Genomic DNA, 27,176 nt, shown 5'->3' with positions numbered 1-27,176 from the left:
CCTGTAGCCCCAGCTGTCCTGGAACTCATTATGTAGACCAGGCTGGCCTTGAACTCACAGAGATCTGCCTGCCTCTGCCTCCCGAGTGCTGGGATTAAAGGCCTGTGCCACCACACCCAGCCAGAAGACACTATTTTGAAACAATTCACTCTGACCTCTGACTCTTAGAATCTTTCAGCTCCCTCTGCTGCAATGATCTCTGAGCCTAGTGGGGAGGGGTGTGATACAGATGTCTCATTTGGGGGCTGAGCACTCCATGGTTGCTTATTCTCTATAGAGCTGTGAGTCCCCGTGTCAGCCACCGTCCGCTGCAATCAGAAGCTGCTCTGGTGAGTGAGAGCTGTGTTCATCTGTGTCACCCTGTATTCTTATTTAAGGTCACTTTGTTTATTAACAACGACCAAATGATGCCTAAAGTCATTTCTGTTATAGCACGTGGTTTCTTAGATGCACCCCCCACACACACCCTACTGAGCTTAAATCATATGGCTTGTTCACAGGAGACGCTGTCTCATTAAAAGGAGGAAGTATTCTTCATCAAAAGCAGCACCTATTTGTCAAGGAAGGCATTCACAGACCATCTCCTTCCTCTTCTCAGCCTGGAAGAGCCATGGGGGACTTGGGACTCAGAATTTGAGACAGAAACACATGATTGTTCGACAGCCACTGGTCTTTGGGGTGTCACTGCAGTCAAATCTGACCAATACAGCTCATCACACTCTTCAGCAGCCCCCAATGGGAGTACTCTGCCACGTCCCAGGAACACTCAGTTATTCACCCAGTGTTGGTGTGTATTGCACCTGAAGCACTGTGAGCAGGAAAAATGATGGCAGGCCGCACGGGCCCCTGGGAACTTTACTCTTCAGTCGAGGAGGAAAACCATACCCTGACTCCAAAGAAGAAATTCGAAAATATTGTGGTATGCTCGAGGAAGGAAACCAAGCCCCGGCCTATATCTACCATCAAATGAGCCACCATGTCCCTGGGGCCTCAGAGAAGAGCTCTTCTCCACCTTTAGTTGGTGCTTCCTTTGGGGAAAGCGAAGCCCGTCAGATTTCCCAGTGGCTACCGGGAAGCACGGTGCCAGCTGGGCTTGTCAGGAAGCTCATGGAAGAGGGCGATGTGACCGACCGCCTGACTGTCCATCTTCACCCAGTGGGGCTGTTTGGAGGCCCTGTGGTCTCCAGAACTTGACTCCAATCATGTTTAAACACATTTGTGTCTTCAGGTTTAGGACGGTCGTGTCTAGTCATTTATGCTCTGCAGTGATGGTTTTACACATTCTCTCGCCTCTGACTGCCATTGTGATCGTTAAAATTCTCTCCCATAGAAACAAACGATTTCACACACAGGGAGAAACCCTTCCCCGGTGCTTCTCTTTTTTTCTTTATTTTTCTCAGAAAACATCATCCAATACAAAGTTCTGATAAAGATTTACCTCACAAAAAGAAGAAACTAAATCAACCTAATCATTTAAAGTACATACATATATATGTTTATTTTATTATTTCATATAAAATGCATAAATATTTTGTGCATAAACATTTTGCTTGCCAAAATTAATTTTTAATTTCTTTCAAATGATTTTATTAAAATATATCTGGTAGACGGTGCAACTTACTTATTTAAAATACATAATTCAACAGGATTAAAACAATTTTCTTATTATTTTTACTTTATGTGTATGTATGTGTTGCCTGCATGTAGGTAAGTGCACCTGTGTCATGCAATGCCCATGGAGGACAGAAGAGGCTGTCAGATCCCCTGTAACTGGAGTAATGGACAGTTGTTAGCTGCCATGTGCATGCTGCAATTTGAACCCAGGTCTTCTACAAGAACAGTCAGTGCTCTTAACTGCAGAGCCATCTCTCCAGCCCCTTAACATGATGTTTTTATAACAGCCAAACCCACCACCCATCAACAGCCACATCTCAATCCCTCTAGAGTGCTAAGTGCCTCGAATTTTCCTGATGGGTATTCTTGTAACTGGACTCCTACAGAGTGTGGTGTCCAGCCACTGACTTCTTTAGCTCAATATACCATTTTCCAGGATTTTGTGTGTGTAGCATCATTATGTCATTTCTCCTTATTGTCAAATAACATGTAAACATACAACACCACCTTTCATCTATCTGTTCACCAGCGGGGCAGGTATCAGGGTTGTGCCCACATGTTGACTATTGTGAACATGTTTCTACAGAGTCCTCACCCAAGTTTTTGTGTGGGTGTGTTTTTATTTCTCCTGAGTATACACTTAAGATGGACTTGCTGGGTTACAGGTTAACTTTACATTTTTTTCTTTTTAATAATTAAAACCAATTTTGTAAAGCACAGGTTTAGTATTAAAAAGGATTAAAATCATATTAAAATACCAACTATGGGGCAGATGGTTCAGAGGGTAAGCCTGTGACCCAAATTTAATCCCCTGGAGCCCATGGTGGAGGAGAGGGAAGAAGAAAACCAAATCCCAAAAGTTGTCCTCTGACCTCTGTATGAACACCATGACATGAATGCCTGCACTAGCACACACACAATAATAATAAATCAAATGAATTTTTTTGAGAATTTCCATATATGAGAACAATGCATTTTGATCATATCCACTGCCTTCCCCTCCAAGTCCTCTCCTGTGCCCCCAAATACCATTCATATCCTCTCTTCTTTTTTATGTTTTACATATATATCGTTTATATGTTTTATTGTATATATGTATGTATATATGTATATTCAGAAAACCTGCTAAGTTCAGTTAGTGTTACCCATTCACATATGGGTGTAGGGCTGACCACTGGGTCATGGACAACCTGCTAGGTGGCTCATCCCTGAAGAAAATTGACCCTCCTTCAGCCATTATGGATGTCAAGCATTATATAAAGACACAAACATCAGCCCGGCTCCTACAGTTTTCATAACAAGTTTCCACTTTGTTGATGACCAAACATTTTCAAGATACCTCAGTAGGTAAGTCTTGGTGCAAAACTTAAGAGACTTAGCTCCTTACTCATAGCAAAGGCTGCTAAGATGAAGTCTATGTGACAGTCGTACAAGAAAAGTGAAAACCCAGAAAGCCTCCTCTGAGCTCAATGCCCACCCCATCATCTTCCTGCCGAGAACACACATGAGTTTATAAGGGAGGAGCTCAGGATGTTTTCCTGGCCTTTGTTCATTATGTTCTTTGGTCTTTTTTTCACATCTATAAAATAAGGAGTTTTACAAAGTGGTTCCTAGGATACCATCCCCAATATCTCCCAGTTCTATATTTTAATGCAGTGCTGCCTCATAAATCATTGTGTTTGTACCTTCTGAAGTTTACTAGCCGTTTACTGCAAAGTAAAACAAGAGTCGATGAAGATGCCACACACTATCACATGGCTCCTTCAACTGCAGTATAAATTTTAAGCCTGGGGTATACAGACCATTCTTTGTGTGGGTGAGGGAACATGTGTGTGTGTGTGTGTGTGTGTGTGTGTGTGTGTGTGTGTGTACACAGAGGACAGTCTTGAGGCTGTTCTTCAGCTATCATCCACAGTCACTACATCTGGCTGTTTGTATGTACGTTCTGCAGACTGAACTCAGGTCCTTGTACTTTATCATCCAAGCCATCTCTCCAGGCCCAGACCATTCTTTTGAACCTTCATTTCATTTCCCCAGCATACCCATAATACCCTTGAACAGTCCAATTCCAAGTTTGTCATCAGGCTGGGATGGGTGTCCGGGACTAACCTGTTCTCCTCAGGGATGTGAAGGGACATGAACTGCAGAGGGTCCAGACACTGCACCAACCAGCCTTGGCGTTCACTGATCCGAGAGACGTCCACCTTCAAGAACTGGTTGGGCATCCGGCTCCACAGAACATGTGACAGGAACTGGACGTGCAGACGTGGGGGACACTGGGGCACAGGGTTTTTGTACTCACTCTTAAACAGTCCCGCTGAGAGAGGCATCACGTTCTAGGATGAAGAGGTAGAAAACGATGATGATTGCTGGTGTCCTGACTTCCCTCAGTGATGGACCACTACCTGGAACTGTGGCTACACAAACCCTTCAGTCCCCAGGCTGCCTTATCACAGCAACAGCAACAGGAAGCGAAGTAGAAGAGTCTTTCTTACCTTTATTCTGCCCAACTCAAACTGGAAAACATTGGGACTTGTAGCTTGTGCAAAGACTGCGGGAAATAATTTTGTGCTCGGCTCCACCTTAAAAAAGAGAAATACTTCCTTTACAAGAACAAAGGGACACTTGATAGGAAGAGACCACAGGCTCCTCCTTCCACTCATGTGGACAGCCGTCCGTAACCGCTTCGTTTCACGGCTGTGTGAGTACATTTGGACAGGCATATGAAAGGTTTGTGGTGCTGTTCACATTCCACATAGAGGTGCACACGTCGTGACCTCCTTTTAGTGAGGGGCAATGATTTAGTCCCCTAGAAACCTAAGGCCATTGTGACCACATACCTGATAGTAAGTGCTTAGCTCCTTGCCGTTGGCAATAAACGTGAGCAGCCCGCTGGCGGCATCCACCACGCAGCCGATCTCCAGCCCGTTGTTGTTACGTCCTTGCCCGGGGCTCATGCTCTCTCCCGCACACACCATGTAGCAGTTGCTGCGTTTGATGCTGTATTGCAAAAACAATACAGGCAGACTCCATGTTTTTATTTTGTTTAATCACAGCTATGGGGAAAGCATGTGTATCTTGCAAACTAAACCTAAATTATGCTGTGCAAGCAACAAGCTCATGCTGTGACGGGAGAGGTGCAAAATGGGCCGAGTCTGTGATTCTGAGAAACACTCCATTGACTGTGGGGGATGGGCTACCTCTGGACGGACCGGGCGTGTCCGCACTTTACACCCAATAGAGACAGGCCAATGGTTTGGAGCCACAAAAGACCTGGCCTGCGCCTTTTCTGCTAAAAAATTCAAACCAAACTGGACTTTTCTTTCTGAGGGTCATAAAAGTTAATTTAATCATCATTCAAATTTGAATTTTCATCTTTTTTGTTGTCCAGGGATGAGAAGCATTCATTTCTAAACACTATCAAAATCCTCAGGGAAATTCTGTATGCGTGCTATAATACTTTTGGCTAAATTATGCCCCTCTGTGGATAATTTCCGGTGATCTGCTATGACAGAGGGTTAACTTGATGATGCACCAAGTCAATGTTGTGAGCAGAACTCCTCCTGACTTCCACCTGCACCCAAACCTCCATAAGGGATGGAAACGCAGTAAGGATTTTGAGCTGCATCCCCATCCCGTGCTCCCACTCTATAGCCAACACATCAACAAGACTAGCAAAGAAAGGGCAAAGGCAAGCAGGCAGGAGGCCACGAACAGAAAGGTTGGAACAAAGTCCTTTCCAGATCGTCCAAATGCAGGTTGCGTTTCTTTGCGCTAGGCACCGGTACCCAATGATTGTCCCTCGCCCTCCGTTTCCAGCTCTAATAGCCTGTCACTTACAGCGTCCCTATACTGAGTGTTTTCTATGCCATCTTTGAATATTAAATACATGCCTGAATATTCCTAAAAAGACACAGTGTTGGGGGTGTCCCATGCTGATATCAAGTACTCTTTGAGGCTTTGGCTACGGTCCTTGCCTGCAGTGGTTAAGTCCTGAGGGAGGGGACAGTGCATTTCCCGGTCACCAAAAAAAGGATGGTGCAGCCAGAGAAGAAAAGCAACGTCATGAAAGACTCTTTCTGAGACCTGCCACAGCAGATCAGAGAGGATGGCATGGCGCACAGGGAGAAGCGAACGGTGGGATCTTCCCTTGTCTTTTTTTGCAAGGAAGATGGCCTTGTTCACTTCTTTGAAGGTTTGGCTTGAGTTTGGCTTTTTTAACAAATGAGGAAGGGTGGTACAGAAACTGTAAGTGACTTACCCAAGGCCACACAGCGGGTCAATGGTGAAGCTGAGGAAGGAACCCACTGGTCCTCAGTCGGAGTTCAAAGGTGCGTGCCTGGCCAAGTCTAGGCTACCAGCCCGCCCTTTCTGGCTGTCTTCTCCCCACCACAAGCCAGTCCCCGAGAGGCTGAGCAGGCCACAGACTCTCCACAACTCACCCATCTCTCATCCATAACACAAAGGTTAAGGATTGGCAGTCCAAGTCATTAGCCATATCACCTGAACAATATTTGATGGTTATCCCCAAAGGTTGCTATGTGACTTTTGCTTTTAATATATTTATAATCCTTGCTGGTTTGTGTAACAAAAGAGAACACTGATATCAAAGGCTTCCTTAAATTGTTCCCATAAATGGAGATATCGTGGGTACAAAATCCAAGAAACAAGAGCTTCTAGATTCAGTCACACTTTTTCCAGACGTGACATCATAGGAAACACACTTTTTTAACAACAAAACCAACCTCTCATGCACTTTTCCTTTGTCGTCTCCTAGCGTGACAGTCACCGTGCGGACTCTATCCAAGTCAAAGCCTGTGTCATACTGGTGGAAGTCAGATGTAATCCAGCCCACCCAGACATTAGCTGGTTCTTGTCCGGGGAAGATCCTCACCGAGTAATAGTACTGTGGAGACAGAGGGACGAAGTGTGGGCAGCACAAAGAGACAGACGTGTGGAAAGCTGGTGCCGGCTGAGCCTCTGTGTGGCCCAAGAACATATTTCTTTCTTCAAAATCATTTGGCTGGATTAGACTGGAATAGACGCAAGGCACTAACTAGCAAAGAGGGAATGCTCTGTATTGGAGATTAGAATTAAATGAAAACTAATGGGAGAGAAAAGGTCATTCATGCCAAGACTGTGGAGCTAACCCAGCAGCTAAAAGTGTTTCCTGCTCTTCCAGATGACCCAGCACCCACACTGGGCAATCTACAACTGCCTGGAACATGTGTACCTATGAATATATAGGCACATGTATGAAGCATACATACATAATGAAATGCATCAATATGTTAGGTAAACTTTGAATTCTTCCAATGTCTAGAGATTTCACGTGCATCACCGGCCTCTGCACACACACAGCTTTTCACATGCATCACCCGCCTCTGCACACACACAGCTTTTCACATGCATCACCCGCTTCTGCACACACACAGCTTTTCACATGCCTCACCCGCCTCTGCACACATACAGCTTTTCCTTTCTCTGTTATGTAACACTGCAACATCTAAAGTCACTTTCAAATAGTTTGGATCTAAGATGCAAACATCTGCATCCATAGCAGACACAGTTCTATTTTTTTCCCATTTGGCATTTTAGGATAGTCTTGAGACTGTAAAATGACAGAGAGCAAAATTTGACCTCATGCAAAGTATGATAAGTGATCTGCTCTCAGACGGTTTACTAAAATTAAAAAAACAAAACAAAAACAAAAAAAACATGCGTTCTTTGAAAAGTCAGGTGGCAAAAGAAAAGCTCGTCAAGAACCAGGACAACAAGTTACAGATGTCAGTAAGGATCACAAAAGATACAAACTTTTCCTCAGGTGTTTCATCCCCCAAATTTGTTTGAAATATAAGAATATAAGCAAATAATTACTTTAAGAATGTTCCTCAGCTGCATGCTGGCACGTGTATGTAATCCCAACACTCTGAAGGATGAGGTAAGAGGACCATGGGCTCAAGACCAACCTGGATCACATAGTGAGACCCTCTCTCAAAGAACCAAACAATGGCTGTGGCTGCTGGGAGAATGTTTGCTTAGCATGTAGGAAGTCTTGGACTCTATCCCCCAGCACCACATAAACTGAGTGTGGTGGCTCATGCCTATAATCCCAGGACTCAAAAGGCAGAGGCAGGGGATTAGGAGTTCAAGGTCATCCTCAGCTGCATAGCAAGTCCAAGGCCAGCCTGGGCTACAGGAGACTCTTTTGCCAAAACAAAACGAAATAAAAAAGAATAGTGCTAAATACAACACATCAAAATATACTATTTGTGATGGAGCGTGTCATAATTAACCAACACTAACTGGCCCCAGGTACTACGAGGTGCTACGAGCTCATACCATGGATGTCTGCATCAGGCAGTCATAGTCGTCACGGTCATCAGCAAGGACATCTTCAGTGAGTCTCGCAGAATGGCTTGTGCTGTAGTCTGGCTTTGTTCTTCGAAGTAAGAATCTGAAATAACATGTGGAGAAGAGGAGTAAGTAACGTGCTCTGCCTGCTTCGCATCTGAGTGTACAACTGACTAAGCAGTCAGCACCAGGGCAATGTTCCTCCCTGGGAGCCTCTGGGAGTACTGGAAGATGTCAGGGCTGGGAAACAGAGCCCTCCTGGCATCTAGTGGGTCGGGGGAGGGGTTCTGCTCAACATCGTTAATGCTCAGGGCGTCTCCAGCAACAGAGTAGCCTGGCCAAAGAGGCAATTGCCCTAAGTTTGAGAAGCACTGACCACTCAGGAAGGGAGACTACAGCAACCTGCCTTTCTGACCTCAGAGAGCAGCATTTGGAGAGCGCACTCTAAGTCCCATCCAAGAAGGTAAACATAGACAGCTCAACTCTTTGAACAAACTACATCTGAGCTCACAGGTTGGAAAAACATTGGTTTACTTGTTGTTCCCCTGAAAATCTTTTGCAAATGAATGAATGAATGAATGAATGAGAAGGAGGAATGCCAGGAAACCCTTTGTCCTCTACTATAGCTTGGGTGACTTTGATAACTATGTCCTTGTGAAGCACATTGTAGCTGGGGGAGTGAGCTGTAATCTCAGCACTGGGGAGACTGAAGGAGGAAGAATGTCATAAGCTCCAGGTCAGCCTGGGCTACAGACTGAGAGCCTATCTCCAAACCCTCCCCAAACAGAGGCTACAGAGATGGCTTAGCTGGTAACTTGCTGACTGCACAAGCATGAGAACTTGAGTTCAGATGACCAGTACCAGAGAAAAAGCCATGTGTGGAAGTGTGTGCCTGTAACACTAGAACCAGAGTGGCAAAGGCAGGCAGATCCCTGGGGCTCACTAGCCAGCCAGTCTAGTCAAATTGGCAAGTTTCTAGTTGAGTGAGAGACCCCGTCTCAGAAAATAGGGCAGAAGCAGGGCGTGGTGGTGCACGCCTTTAATCCCGGCACTCAGGAGGCAGAGGCAGATGAATTGAAGCTAGCCTGGTCTACATGGTGAGTTCTATGCCAGGTGGGGCTACAGGAAGACCCTGTTTTAAGAAACTAAAAGTAAATAAATAATAAATAATAAAAAGAAGGTGGAGAGTGGAGAAGGAATTGACCACACATCAACCTTTGTCTTCTACATACATGCACATGTGCACATGATACACCTGTACACACAAGTGAACACACACAGCCACATACAACATACACACACACAAGTGTACCGGCAGGTGTACATTCACACAAATGTATGTACACAGGCCCACACCAGACACATACACACACACACACACACACACACACACACACACACACACATACATGCACACACACATATCACAAGCCAGACAGAAAAGCAATCCCAGTCTCTTCCAGTGACCTTTGCTTCAGACGGGAGGGCTTCTCCTGAGCATAATCTTTGTGGTTATTGAACTCTGGCTTTGGAGTGTCCTTCTCTTTGTCAATGCGGTCGGGCACCAGATGGCCATGAGCAGTCTTCATGAGAACCTCAAAGTCAGAATCCACATCGTAGTCTTCCAACTCATTCTTGGGCCCGAAGAGGCCAGCGCCTGGGAGCCCTCCAGCCATGGTCTTGGAGAAGACCTCCGCACACTCAATGGGCATGCTCAGGCGGTAAAACATGATGTCAGTGCTGCTGTTCTGAGAACCGAAGGACTTCTGAGTGACCTTCAGACAGGGGGAACTGTCTATGGTGCCATCTATCCTGGTCACCTAACAAACGAAGACGCCACAGACAATGGTTAGTTTTGACTGTCAACTTGACTCAAGGGCTCGGGAAGGGAGTCACAATGATCTAGAGTATGTGGGTCTGTGGGTGTGCCTTGAGAGCTCTTCTTAATTGAGTTCACTGAGGTGGGAAGACTCACCCACTCTGGGTGACCCGTTCCCTAGGCAGGGGATCCTGACCTTGGTAAGTGTAGAGTAGGTAAGCTGACCACAAGCACGCAGGTAGTGCTCTCTGCTCCTGATTGAGGATTCAGTCCCTCGGGCTCCTGCTGCTGTTACTTCCCCACAGGGATGGACTGTAACCCAGAACTGGGAGCTAAACTGACCTTGTCTCCCCTAAGCTGCCAGGGTATTTATCACAACTAGAAAAAAAACCAAGACACTAGAGCTCACACTCTGATCACCCTCTATCAATTTCCTGATCTGAAAGATGACAAATGCATTCTACACTGACATGATCTGCCCCAAGCATCACTGTGTAAGAGATGATTAAGCATAGTGTACTGTGTTATGGACACAGTCAACAACTCAGTCAACTCAAGTTCCATGTCTGTGATTCAACAAAATATTTTGGGAAAATGTATTTGCAACAAATATGACCAGATTTGTTTTCTTGTCATTACCAATGTGTCATGACAACTATTTACATGACATTTACAATGTACTATATATTATAACTAATTCAGAGGGGATTTACACTGTGTGAGAGGCTGTGCATAGGTCCTGTGGGAATGCTAAGTCATTTGTGCAAAGGACTTGAGCACCTGAAGATTTTTGTATCCAAGCGAACCCTGGAGCCTGTTCTCTGTGTTTATCTAAGGACATCTGCTTTGATAGAGTTATGCTCCTATGTATAAAGACAGCTTGAGAAATTCACATCATAACTAACACATCCAGTTCATCCTGACGCTGTCTATAGAAAAAGGAAATTCTCCACAAGTCTAACAAGAGACTGATATGGTATCCCCTGAGAGGCCACTCCTTTGCTTGAATCCCATTACTATGTAACACAGCATACACCATTTTAGTAACTGCAATCATCGCTCAAGAGGCACTGTCACACATAAATATTCATGTCTGGATTCTGGAAAAGGTTTGATTATGAAAAAGTAAGAGCAAACCTCAATGTGTTCGTGGTTTGGTGGGACCTGGAGGAACTGTGGGAGCCGTTTGCTCAACCACACAGTGATGTCCCGGTTTGTGTTAACAGCGAATGGCTCATAGCCCTCTTGTAAGCCACAGATGGTGAAATATTTCAAGGTGCTAACATCCTTTCCGAAGTTCATTCTACCTACTTGTGCCACGCCGAGGCTGCACACAGGAATGAACCCTGGAATGAAAACAGAAATAAAAATATTTAGTGTTGTGAATGGAATATTCTGCTAGCATGAATGAATGTGCACCTTGCTCCAGGCGCCCTGCTTTTGAAAAAAAAATGATGTAATGAAGGAACACAATAGTGTAATGAAGAGACCAAGAGACCACTGACATAAGTCCTTCACGTCCGAGAGAGGAGAGCAGTGCTTGATCCCAACCTCACACTTTACACTTAACTAGTTATGGACCTTGGAAATGCTTGTTCCCTGTCTGGACTATGAGGTCACTCCAAGTCGTCCAGGAATCTTGGAGTATCTACTCTTACAAGGACCTGCCCAACAGTCTCTATGATCAGTGCCTGTGTATTCCTCTTTCATGAAGGAGAGAGAGAAAGGATGAAAGATCAAGGGAAGTGTGGCTCCCTTGGCTTCCCTTTCAATAGCTAAAGACCTTGGTTTGTCAAAACCCCAGACACGGTCTGTGCTATCCACTTCTTTAAACATATCTCAAGGAAAAACTGGTTAGAGGCAAACATTTAAAAGGTTTCTAGACCTGGAGAGATGGATCAGTGGTCAAGAGCACATGTTGCTCTTGCAGAGGACCTGGGTTCAGTTCCTAGCACACGTATAACTGTAACTCCAGTTCCAGGGGCTCTGATGCCCTCGTCTGGACTCTGCAGACACCAAGTCCACATGTGGTACACATATATGCATGCAGACAAAACGCTCATAGACACAAAACAAAAATAAAATAAATATTGTAAGTATTTTCTTTGTGCTCATAGCTGCTTTGAGTTTTGAAGAGAAATTTATCATAAGTTAGGACTAATAATGAGAGATGGTTATCCATATATATGTGCATATGTATATGAATATAAGCATATGTGTATGTATTTATTATACATAGGGCATGCAGATAGGTATATCACAGCTATGATATATAATACATATACATATACATATACATATATATCACACAAACATACACATTCACATACACAGGAACAATCAATGGGACAAAAACCAATAAAATATTTCATTAGCTAATCTAAGAGGCAGAATCAGAAAATCTTTCCACTATTTAATATGAGATGGAATTATATTAATATTATCCCTTCTCTGAGATCTTTGGAACCAGTACAATGGCATGAGATAGCACTGTTTTGCCAGCAGGCGTGCATGGGAGGGTGCTTTTCTAGGAGAAGCTGTTTTCAAGCTCTTCAATTCTTCCTACACCAGCATATCGAGTAATGTCTGTTGGGATGCAGAGTGTAAAGTAGAAGGTTCAATTAGGTCCTGAAGCAAAAAAGTGGTGAATCCTAAACACAGGCTAACAGTTAGTTCTGTCCTTAAGAGCCATACTTCTTTCCTTCTTTAAATTATTGGTAGTGAAGGCATTAGATAACCCCACCCCCATGCCAGAGGGTAACAAAAGTTATGTAACTACCCTGGGGCTGGAGAGATGGCTCAGTAGTTAAAAACAGTTCCTGCAACTTCAGAGGACCAAAATTTGGTTCCAGGACCCACATGGGGGTAGCTCACAACCACCTGTCCATCCATCCCCAGGGGATCCGACACCCAGGGGATCCGGCCTCTGAGAGCACCCACCCACACATGGCACACACACATACATGTGAGTGAAAATAATATAAATCTTAAAACAATAATAATCCCCAATGTCCTGCTCCGGTTTGTTTCCATCAGAATAAATGCAAAGGAATAGCTGTGCCACCAACGAGGAGGGCCGTGCACATCCATATAGCATCGAGCAGTGTGAATGGTCAGGTTCCAGTTAACACCAAATCAAGTGCAGCTGTGTGTGCCTGACAGCTCTCCATCCTACAGTCAGGAAAGTAACTGTAAATAAGTATCCCCAAGGAATCAAAGATCACTGCGTAAATAGAGTGGATTGGAGACAGCCTGACCTGCATCAGCACAAACTGACAAGTCCACCCCACCACTGGACGCCACCGAGGAGACAACAAAATGGAATCCGCTGGTTGGAGGGGAACCCCTACTTATGTCTCATCACTGTATTTTTAGAGACATCCTCAGCTCATAAGCTACTAGAGACCTGCAGATATCTCCACGGTAGACCTTTGAGTATTGGTTGAACTCGTCTCTGAATTTTTCTGTAAGTTAAAGGAGTTTCATTTTAAAACTTAACTATGGGGCTTGAGGGAGGGTTCAGTGGGTGAGAACAGTGGCTGCTCTTACAGAAGACCTGAGTTCAGTTCCAGGCACCCACATGATGGTTAACAACACTCTGAAACTCCAGGTCCAGGGGATTCAACGCCCTCTCCTGGCCTCTACGGACACTGCATAAATGCATGCACTTACATACATGCAGGCAAAGCACTCATAACATAAAATTTCTTAAAATAAATTAATTTAAAATTTTAAAATTAACTAGTGATACACGTGAAGATTCATGTATTGACCAGGCCTTTACGGCTATAGTTACAATTCTGTAGTATTATTATAATAATAAATATACCATTCTCGAATGTTATCTAGATTTTGAAAGTTTATTCTTTAAAGGTTTATTCATACACAGGAAAAATATTTACAATAAAGGAAAACATGTAACATGCAGTTTATTTTCAGGTAGGAAAAAACACCAGACAGCTTACCGAAAAATTAGGAGTCAGGATTTTTAACACCTTTGGTCTCTCTTTTTTATGTGCTTCAACAAATTTCCTTCAATTAATATGTATTTTCTTATGAAAGTAAGGGACAGTTTCTATCACAAATATTCACTTACTAAACCAGGATCTAACAGCATCCTTTTCAGAAAAAAATCCATTAGAGAGATGTGGATACACTGGTCCAAACAGCGCGTTCTTCATGCCGACACTGGGTGCCAGCGTGTGGCATCCCAGGGAAGGAGTACGAAGTTTGTGCAAGACACTTGGCTCATCTACACTGAGGAGTGTTCAAACCATACACTCCTTTATTTGACAAAGATTTATAATCAAGTACCATGTGCTAGAAACTAGGAATCAAAGCTCACGCACTGACAGCAGGCCCCAAATAGCTCACTGGCCTCATAAGAAGTAGAAAGATATAGAAAAATGTTTGACTAAAATACTTCCAGGAAGGTGGGGTATAAGCAGCAGAAAAAGGATGGGGAACGGGCATCAGCGGCATCTCTGGACGAGGTGCCATCTATGTCCTACAGAGCATTTGAGAACAGAGTTCAACACTCAGCTGACTTAGACCGAAGTCCTAGCTCACTACTTAACAGCTACTGGACCTTTTGAATGTTATGTACATCCCCTGAGATTTAATCCCTTCTCCTTTACCTGTATTATAGGATCATGCTTTTAAAGTAACATCTGTGTATATACTGAACTCATTTTCAGAGAGAAAAAAATAAATTATATATAGTAAGAGAAAATGATCAGTGTTGATAGATACATAATATTACATATGATCAGCCATTAAAATAAAATTGGAGGGTCTGGGGAGATGGCTCACTAAGCTTCACAAAAGGAGAAGAACCTGACTTCAGATCCTCCAAACCAACGTCAGAAAACCGGATATAGCCAAACACATCTGTAACCCTAGTTGGGAGGGTGTAGAGACAGACCAGTGTAGTCAATCAGTGAGCTCTGGGTTCAGGGAGAGACCCTACCTCAAAAGAAGATGGAAAACAATAGAGAAAGACACTCTTTGGACACATACATGAATACAACACACACATACACACACACACACACACACACAAACACACACAGAGGAAAGAGTAGTAAAACGAATATAGCAAAGTTAAAAATCCAACCATTTTAGATGAAGAATACACAGGCCTAGTCATAGTTTCTGAAGAATTAACATTTACTTTTCACAGAGTTGATAAAATATAATTAAAATGTTTATGCTTGGGCTACAGAGATGGCTCAGTGATTAAGAGGACTTGCTGTTTTTGCAGAGGACCAGAGTTTAATTCCCAGTACCCACATGATGGTTCACAATCAGCTATATAACTCCAGGTCCAGGGGATCCAATGTCCTATTCTGGTCTCTGCGGATACTGCGTGCATGTGGTACACAAAAATACATGCAGACACTCACACATAAACATAAAATAAAAATACATATTGTGGCTGGAGAAATTGCTCAGCGGTTAAGACCACCAACTGCTCTTGCAGAGGACCCGGGTTCAATTCCCAGCACCCAGATGGCTGCTGCGAACTGTCCTTAACTCCAATTCCAAGGGAATCCAAAGCCCTCTTCTGACATCTGTGGCAATGCACAACATGGGTGCACTCACATACATTCAGGCAATACACTCATACACATAAAAAATAATAAAATATTAAAAAAGAAAATATCCCAATCCAACCCCAATTCAATCGCAAGAATATTTCGCTACAGAAAGAACCAAATGCCTTAGTTACCAAGTACCTAATGCAACCCTCTTTGTTTCTGTTATGAGGAAACTGAAATCCAATGAGTTAAAGATACGAACAACCAAAAAAACCCTTCAGGGGTCAAAGAACAAAAGAGACAGACAGAATGGAGCAATTCAGCTCTCTGCCTGCCTTGCACGCCTCCCACTCTCCAAAATTGGTGGGATCAGGGTCAGAGAGATATCCTTATTTTCTTCAAAAACTAAGGGAGCTGCTGAACTTCAGAGAGAACATTTTAGTTAAAAGAAAAGCATAGTGACAATCTTTACAGAAGTTGCTGTAGCGACATTTTGGAGCTACCCCACCCTTGTTACTGAAATCAGACGCTAGGCATGAACGTGGTGAGTCCACACTGAACGCAATACTTTCACAGGCTGACTTACTGTTTCACAGTATTGTAAAGGCACGAATAGAAGGGTTGGCCAGACGGCCGACAGGGCATCTCGCACTCTCCCGCTCCTTCACAGTGAGGAACCAAAGCACAGGTGAATTTGAGGGGAGGGGCTCAGAGATGGCTCAGTGGGTAAAAGGGCTTCCCACACAAGCATGAGGATCTTGGTTCAAATCCCCAGCACCCATGTGAAAAAGTCTAGTGACTGGGTGTGGTGGCATACCTTTAAATCCAACACTCAGGAGGCAGAGGCTGGAGGATCTCTGTGAGTTCAAGGCCAGCCTGGTCTACATGACAAGTTCCAGGACAGCTGGAGCTATACCTGTCTCAAAAAGATCCCCGCCCCCCAAAAATGGAAAGTCTAATGTGGATGTATGTGCCTGTAACCCCAGCACTATGGCGTGAAGATGGGAGGGTCACCGGGGCTTGCTGGTCACCAGCCTAGTGGTCAGTGCAGTGAGAGACCTTGTCTGAAGGAAATAAGGTAGACAGTGATCCAGTAGCCCCCTCTGGCCTCCATGCACGCAGCGTGCGTGAGCACACACACACACACACACACACACACACACACACACGCACGCACTCACGCACGCACTCACGCACGCACTCACGCATGCACACACACACATGCACACGCGCACACACACACACACACACACACACACACACACACACGCACGCACTCACGCACGCACTCGCATGCACACACACACACACATGCACACGCACACACACACACACACAATGAAAATGACATTCACGGGCTAGAGAGATGGCTCAGGAGGTAAATGATTATCACACGAGTGTGAGGATTTGAGTTTGGTCTCCAGATTGCACATAGAAAGTGAGACATGGCCATATGTGCTTATAACCTCAGTGCTGGGGAGGTAGAGGCAGGAGGATCCTGGGGCCTTGCTGGCCAGCCGATGCAGCCCAATCAGAGAGCTTCAGATTCAGTGAAAGACTCTCTCAAAACATAAGGTGGGGATCAACTGAGGAACTCTCCCAACTTAGACCTGTGGGCTCTACATCCACATACATACACCACACCCAAAGAAAAAAGAAAATGGTTGTCAATTTTCATAGATAGTATCAGGAAATAATTAATGTAATCAAAACTGACTGGCACAAATTGAACAAAAAGGTTGATAAATAACATCATTATTTTTTATTATTATTATGAATTTGTTTTCTTGAAACAGGGTCTCCCTATAGGCCTTGCTGGCCTGGAACTCACTAGGTAACCCAGTCTGGCCTCAATCTCACAGACATCCACCTGCCTCTGCTCCCTGAATGCTGAGATTAAAGGTGTAGGTCTAACCATGCCCAGCTGTTTTCATTATTTTTAATTGTGTGTGTGTGTGTGTGTGTGTGTGCAGTTGCCTGAGGAGGTGAGAGATTTCAAATGCCCTGGTTCTGGAGTTATAGGCCATTGTAAGCTGTCTGATATGGGTGCTGGGAACTGAACACAGACCCTCTGCAGGAGCAGCATGGGCTCGACTGAACCATCTCTCCAGCCCCCAGCATCTCTATTAACTGAGCTGTATAGTAAAACATAATAACTGGGGTTTGATACTTTAGTAGTATGAATTAAGAAAGATACACAAACATTCCAACAGAACAAAACAGATTTCCACAAAGCCAATGCATGCAACCAGCATATGTAAAATAAAACGCTGGACTCACTGTCCCTCCTTTGTGTTTGTTATATACTCCAGCTACCTTCAGGGACATCCTACAGATAACAGAGGCTGCTGCGCTTCTAAGGGAAGTCTTTCTGGCAACAAATCTTACCATAATTAGTGCACAGGCGCTCTACTGGTTATTTCACTCTGAGCCACACCCACCCTATTTGTAAATCTGTAGAAACAAGGCTAGAAGCTGCCTCTTCTAACAAGGACAGAAAGCTTGACTTTGCCTGGTGCGGAGCCTCTGGCCCCACAGCAGGAGGTGTGTGATGAGCACACAAGGCCAGCCTGGGAGATGGCAGAATGTGGGGGCAAACTCAGCCACAAAATCTATGGTTGGGGCTACAAGCAAGGGAAGTTCAAACAGATCACAGCAGGCTAACATTTCCTGAGAACTTAGCTTTCTTCTTTACCATTACTGAAATACAGACAGGAATCCACATAATAACCCAAACCAAATGGGACAGATTTCTATTCAATGCAAATCTGAATTGGGGGGGGTAGAAGAAAAATAAAGATATATTTACTTCTGGTTTACAACGTGCCAGACAGCATATAAGCACTTTCCCATCATTACTTAACATTAGACCCGTTTTTTCCTAGGGAGAAAATAACTAAGATATTAAATCACTTGTCTGGGGTCTCACACGTAATTAAGTGATGTCATCAGTTGTACACTAATTGGATTAACATGAGCATCGGGTTTCATTGTGGTGTTTATTTTTGTTACCCTCTCTCCCCATCACCCTACCCCATGCTGTGCCCTTCCAGCCCCAGTACCCTCCCTCTGGCTTTGGTCTCATGTGTTCTGTTACCCTCCAAACCTCTTTTTCCCCTCTGGTGGTTCCTTTTTAGTTTCATGACCCGTAACCACACTTTCACCAACACATATACACATATACAAACGTTAAAAGCAAGGACCCACCTATGAGCACGAACATGTAGTATTTGTCTTTCTGAGTATAGGTTACTTTGATTAATGTAATAATTTCTAGGACCACTCTCTTTCCAGCAGATTTTATGATTTAAGTTTTTTTGTTGTTGTTGTTTTTTGGGGTTTTCTTTTTGAGACACAGTCTCCCTGTAGCCCCAGCTGTCCTAGAACTTACTATGTAGACTAGTTTTTTTTGTCCTGGAACTCACTACGTAGACCAGGCTGGCCTTGAACTCCCAGAGATCCGCCTGCCTCTGCCTCCTGAGTGCTGGGATTAAAGGCATGCGCCACCACGCCTAACTGATTTAAGTTTTTTATAGCTGAATAAAATCTCACTGTATAAATGTAGCCCATTTTCATCATCCATTCATCTGTTGATGGAAATCTAGGCTGATTCTGTTTCCCTGCTATTGTGAACAAGGATGATCAGGTGTCTCTGTGCTAGAATACACAGTCCTGTGGGTCTATGCCCATGAGTGGAACAGCTGGCTGGTCTGGTAGTTCTATTTTGAATTTTCTGTGAAACCTCCATACTGATTTCTTTATGGTAGAATTCATCCACCCAATAGAAGCTTTTGAAGTGTCACTCTTCCCCAGCAAGCTGCAATCCACATTAAGATGAGACTGGGTTTTATTCATTTAGCCACCACAGACCCCGACAGAGGGCCTGACCCATGTCAGAAACTCATTCTAGCTCTGTGCAGTCTATGGAGAGGAGAACACCACAAACCATTGATGACCCAGGGAAGACCTGAATGGAAAGTTAACCACTGTGGAATGCCATATTTCTGCCCACCATTTGTTTCCTTTTACTCACAGACACCTCCACCTTTTCCAAATCCTTGCTGAGTGGGGATGGACAGCATTGCTGCAAAGACAATTTCCAGGATGTCAGATCCTATCAGCCACATGGTGCCCTGGCCATTTACAGCTGCAACATGTCTGTTTGTTCACTCAGGCTACGGCTGGTTACAAAGAACACCATACAGCAAACACAAAGGACGCAAGAAGGCAGAGGTCTTACCATCACCCACATCGAAGTCCTTAAAAGCCAGCTCAGATCCCGAGTCATCCAGCAGGATCTCACCGTTCAGGGTGAACATCATGGTGTGTTCGTTCATGTCAACCATACAGCCCACAACATCACCTGCTTGCCAAGAGCGCCCGTAGTGTTCGTTACCCTGGTGCCACCGCTGTGCCTAAGGAGGACAGAAGAGTCCCTTGTCAGAGTCTGGCAGGGGAGCAGCACCCACCCACCTGTCACAGGCAGGACTCCACAGCAACCCTTCCATTAACAAAGCAGTCAGATGACCCGCAGTTAGCACTAGCAGTCTAGGGCCAAAGCTAAGCCATAGCAAATGTCTGGGGATTCCAAATCCCCAATGTTAACATGAAGAAATCTTGAACAAACTCAGAGGCTAGTTCATGATTTTGAGAGTTGATGACTTAAAAAAATCTAACCAAATGTACTATATGATCCTTTTATACTTTATTTTTTATTTACTTATTTATCTATTTACTTTTACGTGCATGAGTGTTAATTATGCTTGCATGTGTGTAAGTGCACCTGTGTCATGGAATGCCTTCAGAGGACAGAAAAGGGTGTCGGATCACCTGGAACTGGAGTTATGGTGGTTGTTAACTCTGCAAGAACAGCCAGTGCTCTTAACTACTGAGTCATCTCTCCAGCCTCCATAATTTACTTTTTAAAACTACAATGAATGCTTCCCAGGATATAGGTTGTTTTTCTGTACTCCCTCATATGCAAAAAACTAAGATCTGGGAATCAAGCTGGGAATTCTCCACTGAAAACAGAATCCTAATGTCTATCTTTCTCAAAATAGAATCCTGTTCCTTGGAGCCAAGGCAATGTGACTTAAACAAAAATGGAATGCAGGAATCTTCTCATTTATATTCTGACATCAGAAGGCTTAAATAAAAGCTACAAATACTCCTAAGATATCTGTGAAAGTAACAAGTCAAAACATAAACACAATATCAACCTGTTTATATAAGCAAACTGTCATAAATATACTCAAATACATAATGTTAATAAATGTGAGTTTTGGACCCACTAATTTATAGGTACAAAATGAGTTATATTAATTACTTTGTCAGATGAATCTTTCCAATTGCTGCTGAATCATCACCTTCATTTTGATATGTAAAAGGTTATGACACCCACTCAAAATAGTGATATTATTCTTCTCATAATACACTGTGCTTTTAATTTTTATTGCTCTTCTAATGTATGTATTTTGCCTGCATATATATGTGTGTATGCATGTGTGTGTGTGTGTTTGCAACATGTATGCAATGCCCTCAGAGGCCAGAAGAGGGTGTCACATCCCCTGCAACAGGAGTTACAGACAGTTGTTAGCCATTACGAATGTGATGGAAACCAACCCCTAGTCCTCCACAAGAACAGCTCTTTTAGGGCCTAATAAATAAGGCATCAAAGTTACAACTCAGAACTCCCCTAATCAGCTCTGTTCATTTCTTGACCCCACCAGTCCAGCCTCAGGTTAAGCATCCTTCCTCAGCTGTGGTCAGACTGGGGATAACGGGTACTTTAATTTCTTAGGGTTAATCCTACCTCTGATTCACTACGTCTGATCTTCAGAAAGAATAAAACTAAAGTTGCCTGGTTTGTTTGTTGAGATAAGGTCTCCCTGCATGTTGGCCCTGAACTTGTGATCCTCCTGCCTCAACCTCCCCAGTGATGGGATCACAGGTGTAGGTGTTTATTTACCATTCCTGATACACAAGACTCATCTTTCTGACAACGTTTGGGGAAATGTCATAGCAGCTGGGGTGGGGGTGGAGGGCTCCTGAAAATACAAATATTTCCTGTCTACGGCAAGTCCAGGGTCTGACACACTGATCTCACTGGGCTCCCAGAGTGCTGGGGTAATAGCATCTGTACATTCAAGCAGAAATAGGCCAGTCCTCAGCAAAGCTACTCACCTTGAAGCCATCAAAAGCAAAAGCACGCTCATCAGAGCCCAGTTCCAGATCTGGCTGGCAGCCTGGCCTGCTCCAGCCCACCCGCATGTCTCCAGAAGTGACCGCCTCAAACTCAAAGTACCAGCGCCCAGCCTTCACTGCATAGGTCTTCTCCGCCCGGAAGATGCGGAACCTCTCCCCAGTGCCGCTGCATACCTCGGCTCTGGCGGCTGTGGGTTTGAGAGACTGGAGATCACTGGGTAGGAAATTAACAGAAGAGCAGGACTTCATCCAAGCTCAGCCACAGAACCCTCAGGAGGGCCGGCCACCCCACCTACACCCTCTCCCACTCCACCACTGACCCTCTGGTCCAGCACAGAACCTTGGGGTACAGCAGAGCAGAAAGCCAGACAAGGCTCCCTGGAGAAGCTGTGGGGAACTCAGTAACTGACTGCACACATGGGCTCCCTCCTTCTCTCTGCCCCTTTAAGAACGGAACCACCTTGTTGAGGAGGAAAACCAGCAAGCTGTTGGGTGGTTTAGCCTGGGGAGAACACGTGAACTTGAAGACTTGGGTGGAAGAAAGACACTCAAAGGTCTAGAAAGCCACAGCTAGCTAAAGCCCAGAGAATAAGAAGCTGCAGAGTGCTTATCCCTGAGCAGGACACCCATGCCAAACCTTAGCCACCCAAGGCTCAGGGACCATTGTGGAAGCGGGGTATGGCCACAAGGAAACAGTCTTCTCTGTTTCCCACACCGCTGGGAGGTTACTCATAGGAACTCACAGCAATGGTAACAGCATGCACAAAATCCACACAAACTCAAACCAGAAAAAAATAATTGAACCATAGATATGGGAAGTGGGTTAGACATTCCAACCTTAGCTGAGGAACTTTGGCGACCAGTAACTGTTGGGAGAGGAAGAACTGGTTTTCTTTAATGGTGTGAGGCTACATGGGTTGACCAGGCTCCAATGGATAAATACACTCCAAAGGACATTTGCAGACACAGACTTGACTTGATAGGCCTTACTATATATGACAGAGTACATGAAATCCAGCAACGAGAAGTTGCTGTAAGAGGGTGTGGATGGGGAGAGGGTCTAAACATGATCAAAATACATTGTATGAAATTCCCGAAGATTCAATAAATAAAATAAAATAAAAGGTCTAAACTGCTCTGAAAAGCAAAAGAGCATATAACCAGCCTGCCTTGCGATCCTTCCTTTGGCGCTATTCAAACAATGGGCGTGGAGAAATCAGAGGCTCCTAGGAATCTCCCCCTGGGAGAAGAAAGGGCTAAAGGCTGCAACCAGAGGAGAAACAGGTCTCTGGGAAAAAGAGAAACAGCTTATCCTGGGATCTTGCAGGAGAGACTCAGAGCAGAGACAGTACTGGGCAGGACCACACCTTGGCCAGCCTGCTTAGTTATTTAAAACCAAACCCCAGGTCTGAAACGCCAAAATGGAATCAGAGGGGTCACGGGATCTTCTGTCCATCTTCCTAATCCAAATAAATCTCTTTTTTTCTGTTTTATTCCTTATTAATTTAATTATTTAATTGGCTTATCAAGGTGCAGGAACCTTGCAGGCTGGGGCACAGGCTGTGACCTCAAATCCCTTAAAAAGCAGGTGTTAGGCTGGGAGTGGTGGTGCAGGTTTTAATCCCAGCACTTAGGCGGCAGAGGGCAGAGGAGCTCTGTGAGTCTGAGGCCAGCCTGGGCTATAAAGGGGGTCCCAGGTCAGTCTGGGCTACAGAGTGAGACTCTGTCTCAAAAAATAAAAGTGAGCAAAATAAGCAAACATTTGGGTAAGATACAGTCGGAAAGGAGTCAGAGAGCGAACGGGCGAAAGGCCAGGCTGGGTGCTCTAAGAGTACGGTGGCTGAAGGCTCTGTGGCATGATGCAGAAGTTTTCCACTCACCCATACATTCAACCTAGCTGCTGTGCAGACAGACGTGTCTGAGAAAAGAGGAGGGGCCAGAGCAAGACAAGGGAAAATACACGCGTGTGAATGTTCTGTGTGGCACCACTCACCACCCTGAGCACTTGAAATATTGTTCATATGACTGAGATGCAATTAACTTTCCTCAACTTGACTCTGAACAGCTTTGAGTGGACAGTGAGGAGTGCTGTTCTGAGGAGTGCATGCTTTCCTGATGGACTGCTTGATGATTGATTGATTGATTGATTGATTGATTGATTTACTTATTTAAGTGCTTATTTTGCTATTATTATTACTATTTATTATTATTATTATTGGGGTCTGTGGGGGGGTAAAATCAAGTGACTGGGAGACTGAGAGGGCTAGGTAGGAAACATCAGGCCAAGTAGGAGCTAAAACCTAAAACAGAAGTGTGACCCTGAGCAGGCACACCCCACAGAAATCTCAGAGGACAGTGGTGAGGGCCCACTGAATGGACATGTCCCATCATGTGTCATGTAAGGTCTGAGTGAAATCTGGTTGAAGAGACCTGGAGTACTCTGGTGACGTCACACAACCCACAGAAGGCAGAGCGGGAGCCACCTGAAGTTACAGCCAACTCCTTCATGCTCTGCCACCTGCAGCTGGTGTGGAGTTAGCAGATGCCAGACAAACATTTGCTTGCATCTGTTCCCTTTTGAAGATCTGGGTATCATTTACAAATCATAAAAGTGTAGTAAGAGTTTGACTATTGAAAACAAATGACCAGATAAAACTACAACCTAACGCTCAGCATGGTGTGGTCTCACACACCTGGGATCACAGCACCTAGGAGGTGGAAGCATAATGACCAGGACTTCAAGGTCATCCTCAGCTACATAAAGAGCTTGAGGCTAGCTTGGGCTATGTGAGACCTTGTGTCAAGAAACAAGCAAGCATGCTGGGCCAGTGGTGCATGCCTTTAATTCCAGCACTTGGGTGAGGCAGAGATTGGCAGATCTCTGTGAGTTTGTGGGAAGACTCTTCTATACAGCAAGTTCTAGGCCATCTAGGGCTACATAGGAAGATCTTGTCTAAAAGAAAAAAAGGAAAACCAGCAAACAAAAATAAATAAATAACAATCTAGATAGGGTCTAGAGACCAGTTTATCACTGATAAATTCAACTCCTAATTTTCTAGTGAACTAAATTACTAAAGTCTCTGAGTCACTTTCCTGTTGTTTCTGAGAGATCAAAATTCACAAATACATAGTGAGCTAGAGGAATTTGGTAACATTTCAGTAATAGTTTTAATCAAATATTTTGAAAGCCAAATTTGGCATAAAAACACATGACAGGTGCTGGAGACATGACTCACTGCTTAAGAGCAAGTACTGCTGTTGCACAGTACTCAAGTTGGGTTCCCAGCACCCACACTGGCCTCATGCAATCTCTGCCACCTGAAATTCTAACTCCAGTGGATCAGGGGACTTCTGGCTTCCATGGCACACATACTCATGTGCACATACCTATACACAGACACACACAGACACAGACACAGACACAGAGAGCTGTAGAGAATACTGACTGCTTGCGCAGAGGACCCGGTTGGGTTGCCAGCACCCACAACTCTAGCTCAAGGGATCCAACACCCTCTTCTGGCCTCTGTAGGCACTGCACCCACATGGAACATACATAAATACATACAAACACTCAAACATATAAAAAATAAAATAGTGGTTGGAGAAATGGCTCAGCAGTTAAGAACACTGGTTGCTCTTCCAGAGGATCTGGGTTCTGTTCCAGCACCCACATGGCACTGAACAACTGTCTATAAGTCCAACTGTTAAATCTTGTAATGAATCAGAATACATTCCACTTTCTGATGTTTTAATGGATCATTGAGACCAGTACTTCAAGGTAAAACTTCATTCACATATAAATATTAAATAATAAATAAATAAATAAATAAATAAATAAATAAAATCTTAAGCATTTCTTTCTAAATATCCTGGTATGGAGACACACCAGGAATATTTTTCACTAACAGGGGGAGGAAAATACTGGAACTCCAGGGCCATGGGCAGAGCTCAGTGATAAAGAGTTCACCAAACATGCGTGTCCTTGCTCTGATTCCTAGCACTGAAAACAACACAGGAAGTCTATAGCAACAATGATGATGTCCTGGTTCCATGGCCTGGCTCACGTGACCTACGATGCTTTGTTCCCGTGTTGTTCTTCGGTGATGCTTTCCTTGAACTGCTGAATGCCCTACTTAGATGTTATCATGGAAGGCATTCTTTAGTGACATGCTTTTCCTTCCTTCTTTAACCAAGCCACTGACCAATGTCTCAATGTCTATGTAACTGACAATTCATGCTCTGTATTTCTTTACTTAGTTTAAGGTAGATTCGACACATCTATTCAGCATTCTGTTCTCGATAAAAACACTGGAGGGAAGATGAACATCTGTACCTAGTGGACTTAAAGAAAGAAAACACCCAGGCAATCTGAAAGGAAATTCTTTGGCATGCCTTTAGCGCCAAGCATATGCACACAAGGACCCACTGAATTGAGAGTCCCTTGAGCGTTGGGCACAGGAGTTCACTAGACAACCAATGGGTCACAATCCTGTCAAGGACTCAAATCTCCTCAGATCTCCTCTCCTAACAGAAAACTATCACACACTGCTTGGTTTAATGCCAGCTTCATACATGTTTATTAGGTAACTCTAACACATGCAAGTATGCTACACAAATGATTTTTATATTATTATAATGAATAGACTATTTGACATTTAAAACTGTACTGTTAGCAGGAGCCTTTCTATAGCAGTTTTATCAAGAATTTTAGGAAGAATACCTTTAAAAGACCACCTGGAGGTTTAAAACAAGGTCTGATCAAACACTGTGTTCCCTAGTCCCACAGGCCTGGCACAGATGGGCACGGGATGACCAACCAAATAAAACCTACAGAAAATCTTACCTTATATTCTACTGTTTATTCCTTTCTACTTTGCCTATGAGTATTTTGCCTGCATGTATCCAAGTGCACCACATGTGTGCAATGTCTGCAGAGGCTAGAAGAGGGCATCGATCCCCTGAAATTGGAGTTACAGACAGCTGTCAGCCTCCATGTGGGTGCTGGCCAAGAACCCAGGTCCTCTGCAAGAGCAGCCAGTGCTCTTAACTGCTGAGCCATCTCCCCAGTCACTACATTATATCCTAATGTGCACTGATCTCCAATTACTCACCAGACCAAGCACAGGCTTAGAGGCTACCAAGCACTAGAGGGCAGTTAGGATCTAAATATGCAGGAAAATGATAAATGACAACTATCACCAGGGAAGGTCAGGCTTAGTTTCCGGTCTTCCTCAGATCTACAACGTGCTAGATAGGTATATTTACATCTTACTTTAAAAATAAAATGTTATTTGGACAATGATTTCTCATTGATGATTTCATTCCTAATCAGAAAGTGCTGCTCAGAGATAAGACTTCAAATCTTGGTCTGCAGTACTGTAGTACCCACCCACTATCACCAGGGAAGGTCAGGCTTAGTTTCCGGTCTTCCTCAGATCTACAACGTGCTAGATAGGTATATTTACATCTTACTTTAAAAATAAAATGTTATTTGGACAATGATTTCTCATTGATGATTTCATTCCTAATCAGAAAGTGCTGCTCAGAGATAAGACTTCAAATCTTGGTCTGCAGTACTGTAGTACCCACCCGTAGCTAAGGGACACAACCCGCTATTGTTCTAAAATGATGGATAAATTTGTTTT

The 27,176-nt window shown here is 44.1% G+C and overlaps 1 protein-coding gene across 1 annotated transcript in view; it reads right to left on the bottom strand.

Annotated features, from left to right (window-relative positions):
- The window catches only part of LOC103743548 (ryanodine receptor 2-like), a gene marked incomplete at its 5' end in the record, with an annotated part of 111,152 nt that overhangs the window by 59,302 nt on the left and 24,674 nt on the right, over nt 1-27,176 (bottom strand). The window contains 9 exon segments of the mRNA XM_029569232.1: nt 3,724-3,950; nt 4,110-4,196; nt 4,455-4,614; nt 6,360-6,520; nt 7,957-8,071; nt 9,436-9,788; nt 10,925-11,133; nt 19,568-19,742; nt 21,511-21,719. Coding sequence (XP_029425092.1) covers nt 3,724-3,950; nt 4,110-4,196; nt 4,455-4,614; nt 6,360-6,520; nt 7,957-8,071; nt 9,436-9,788; nt 10,925-11,133; nt 19,568-19,742; nt 21,511-21,719 — 1,696 coding nt within the window.

This window comes from Nannospalax galili, unplaced genomic scaffold (genome assembly GCF_000622305.1).
Source record: "Nannospalax galili isolate Female #2095 unplaced genomic scaffold, S.galili_v1.0 scaffold562, whole genome shotgun sequence".
Lineage (NCBI taxonomy): Eukaryota > Metazoa > Chordata > Mammalia > Rodentia > Spalacidae > Nannospalax > Nannospalax galili.
This window is presented reverse-complemented; position numbering and strand designations above follow the sequence as displayed.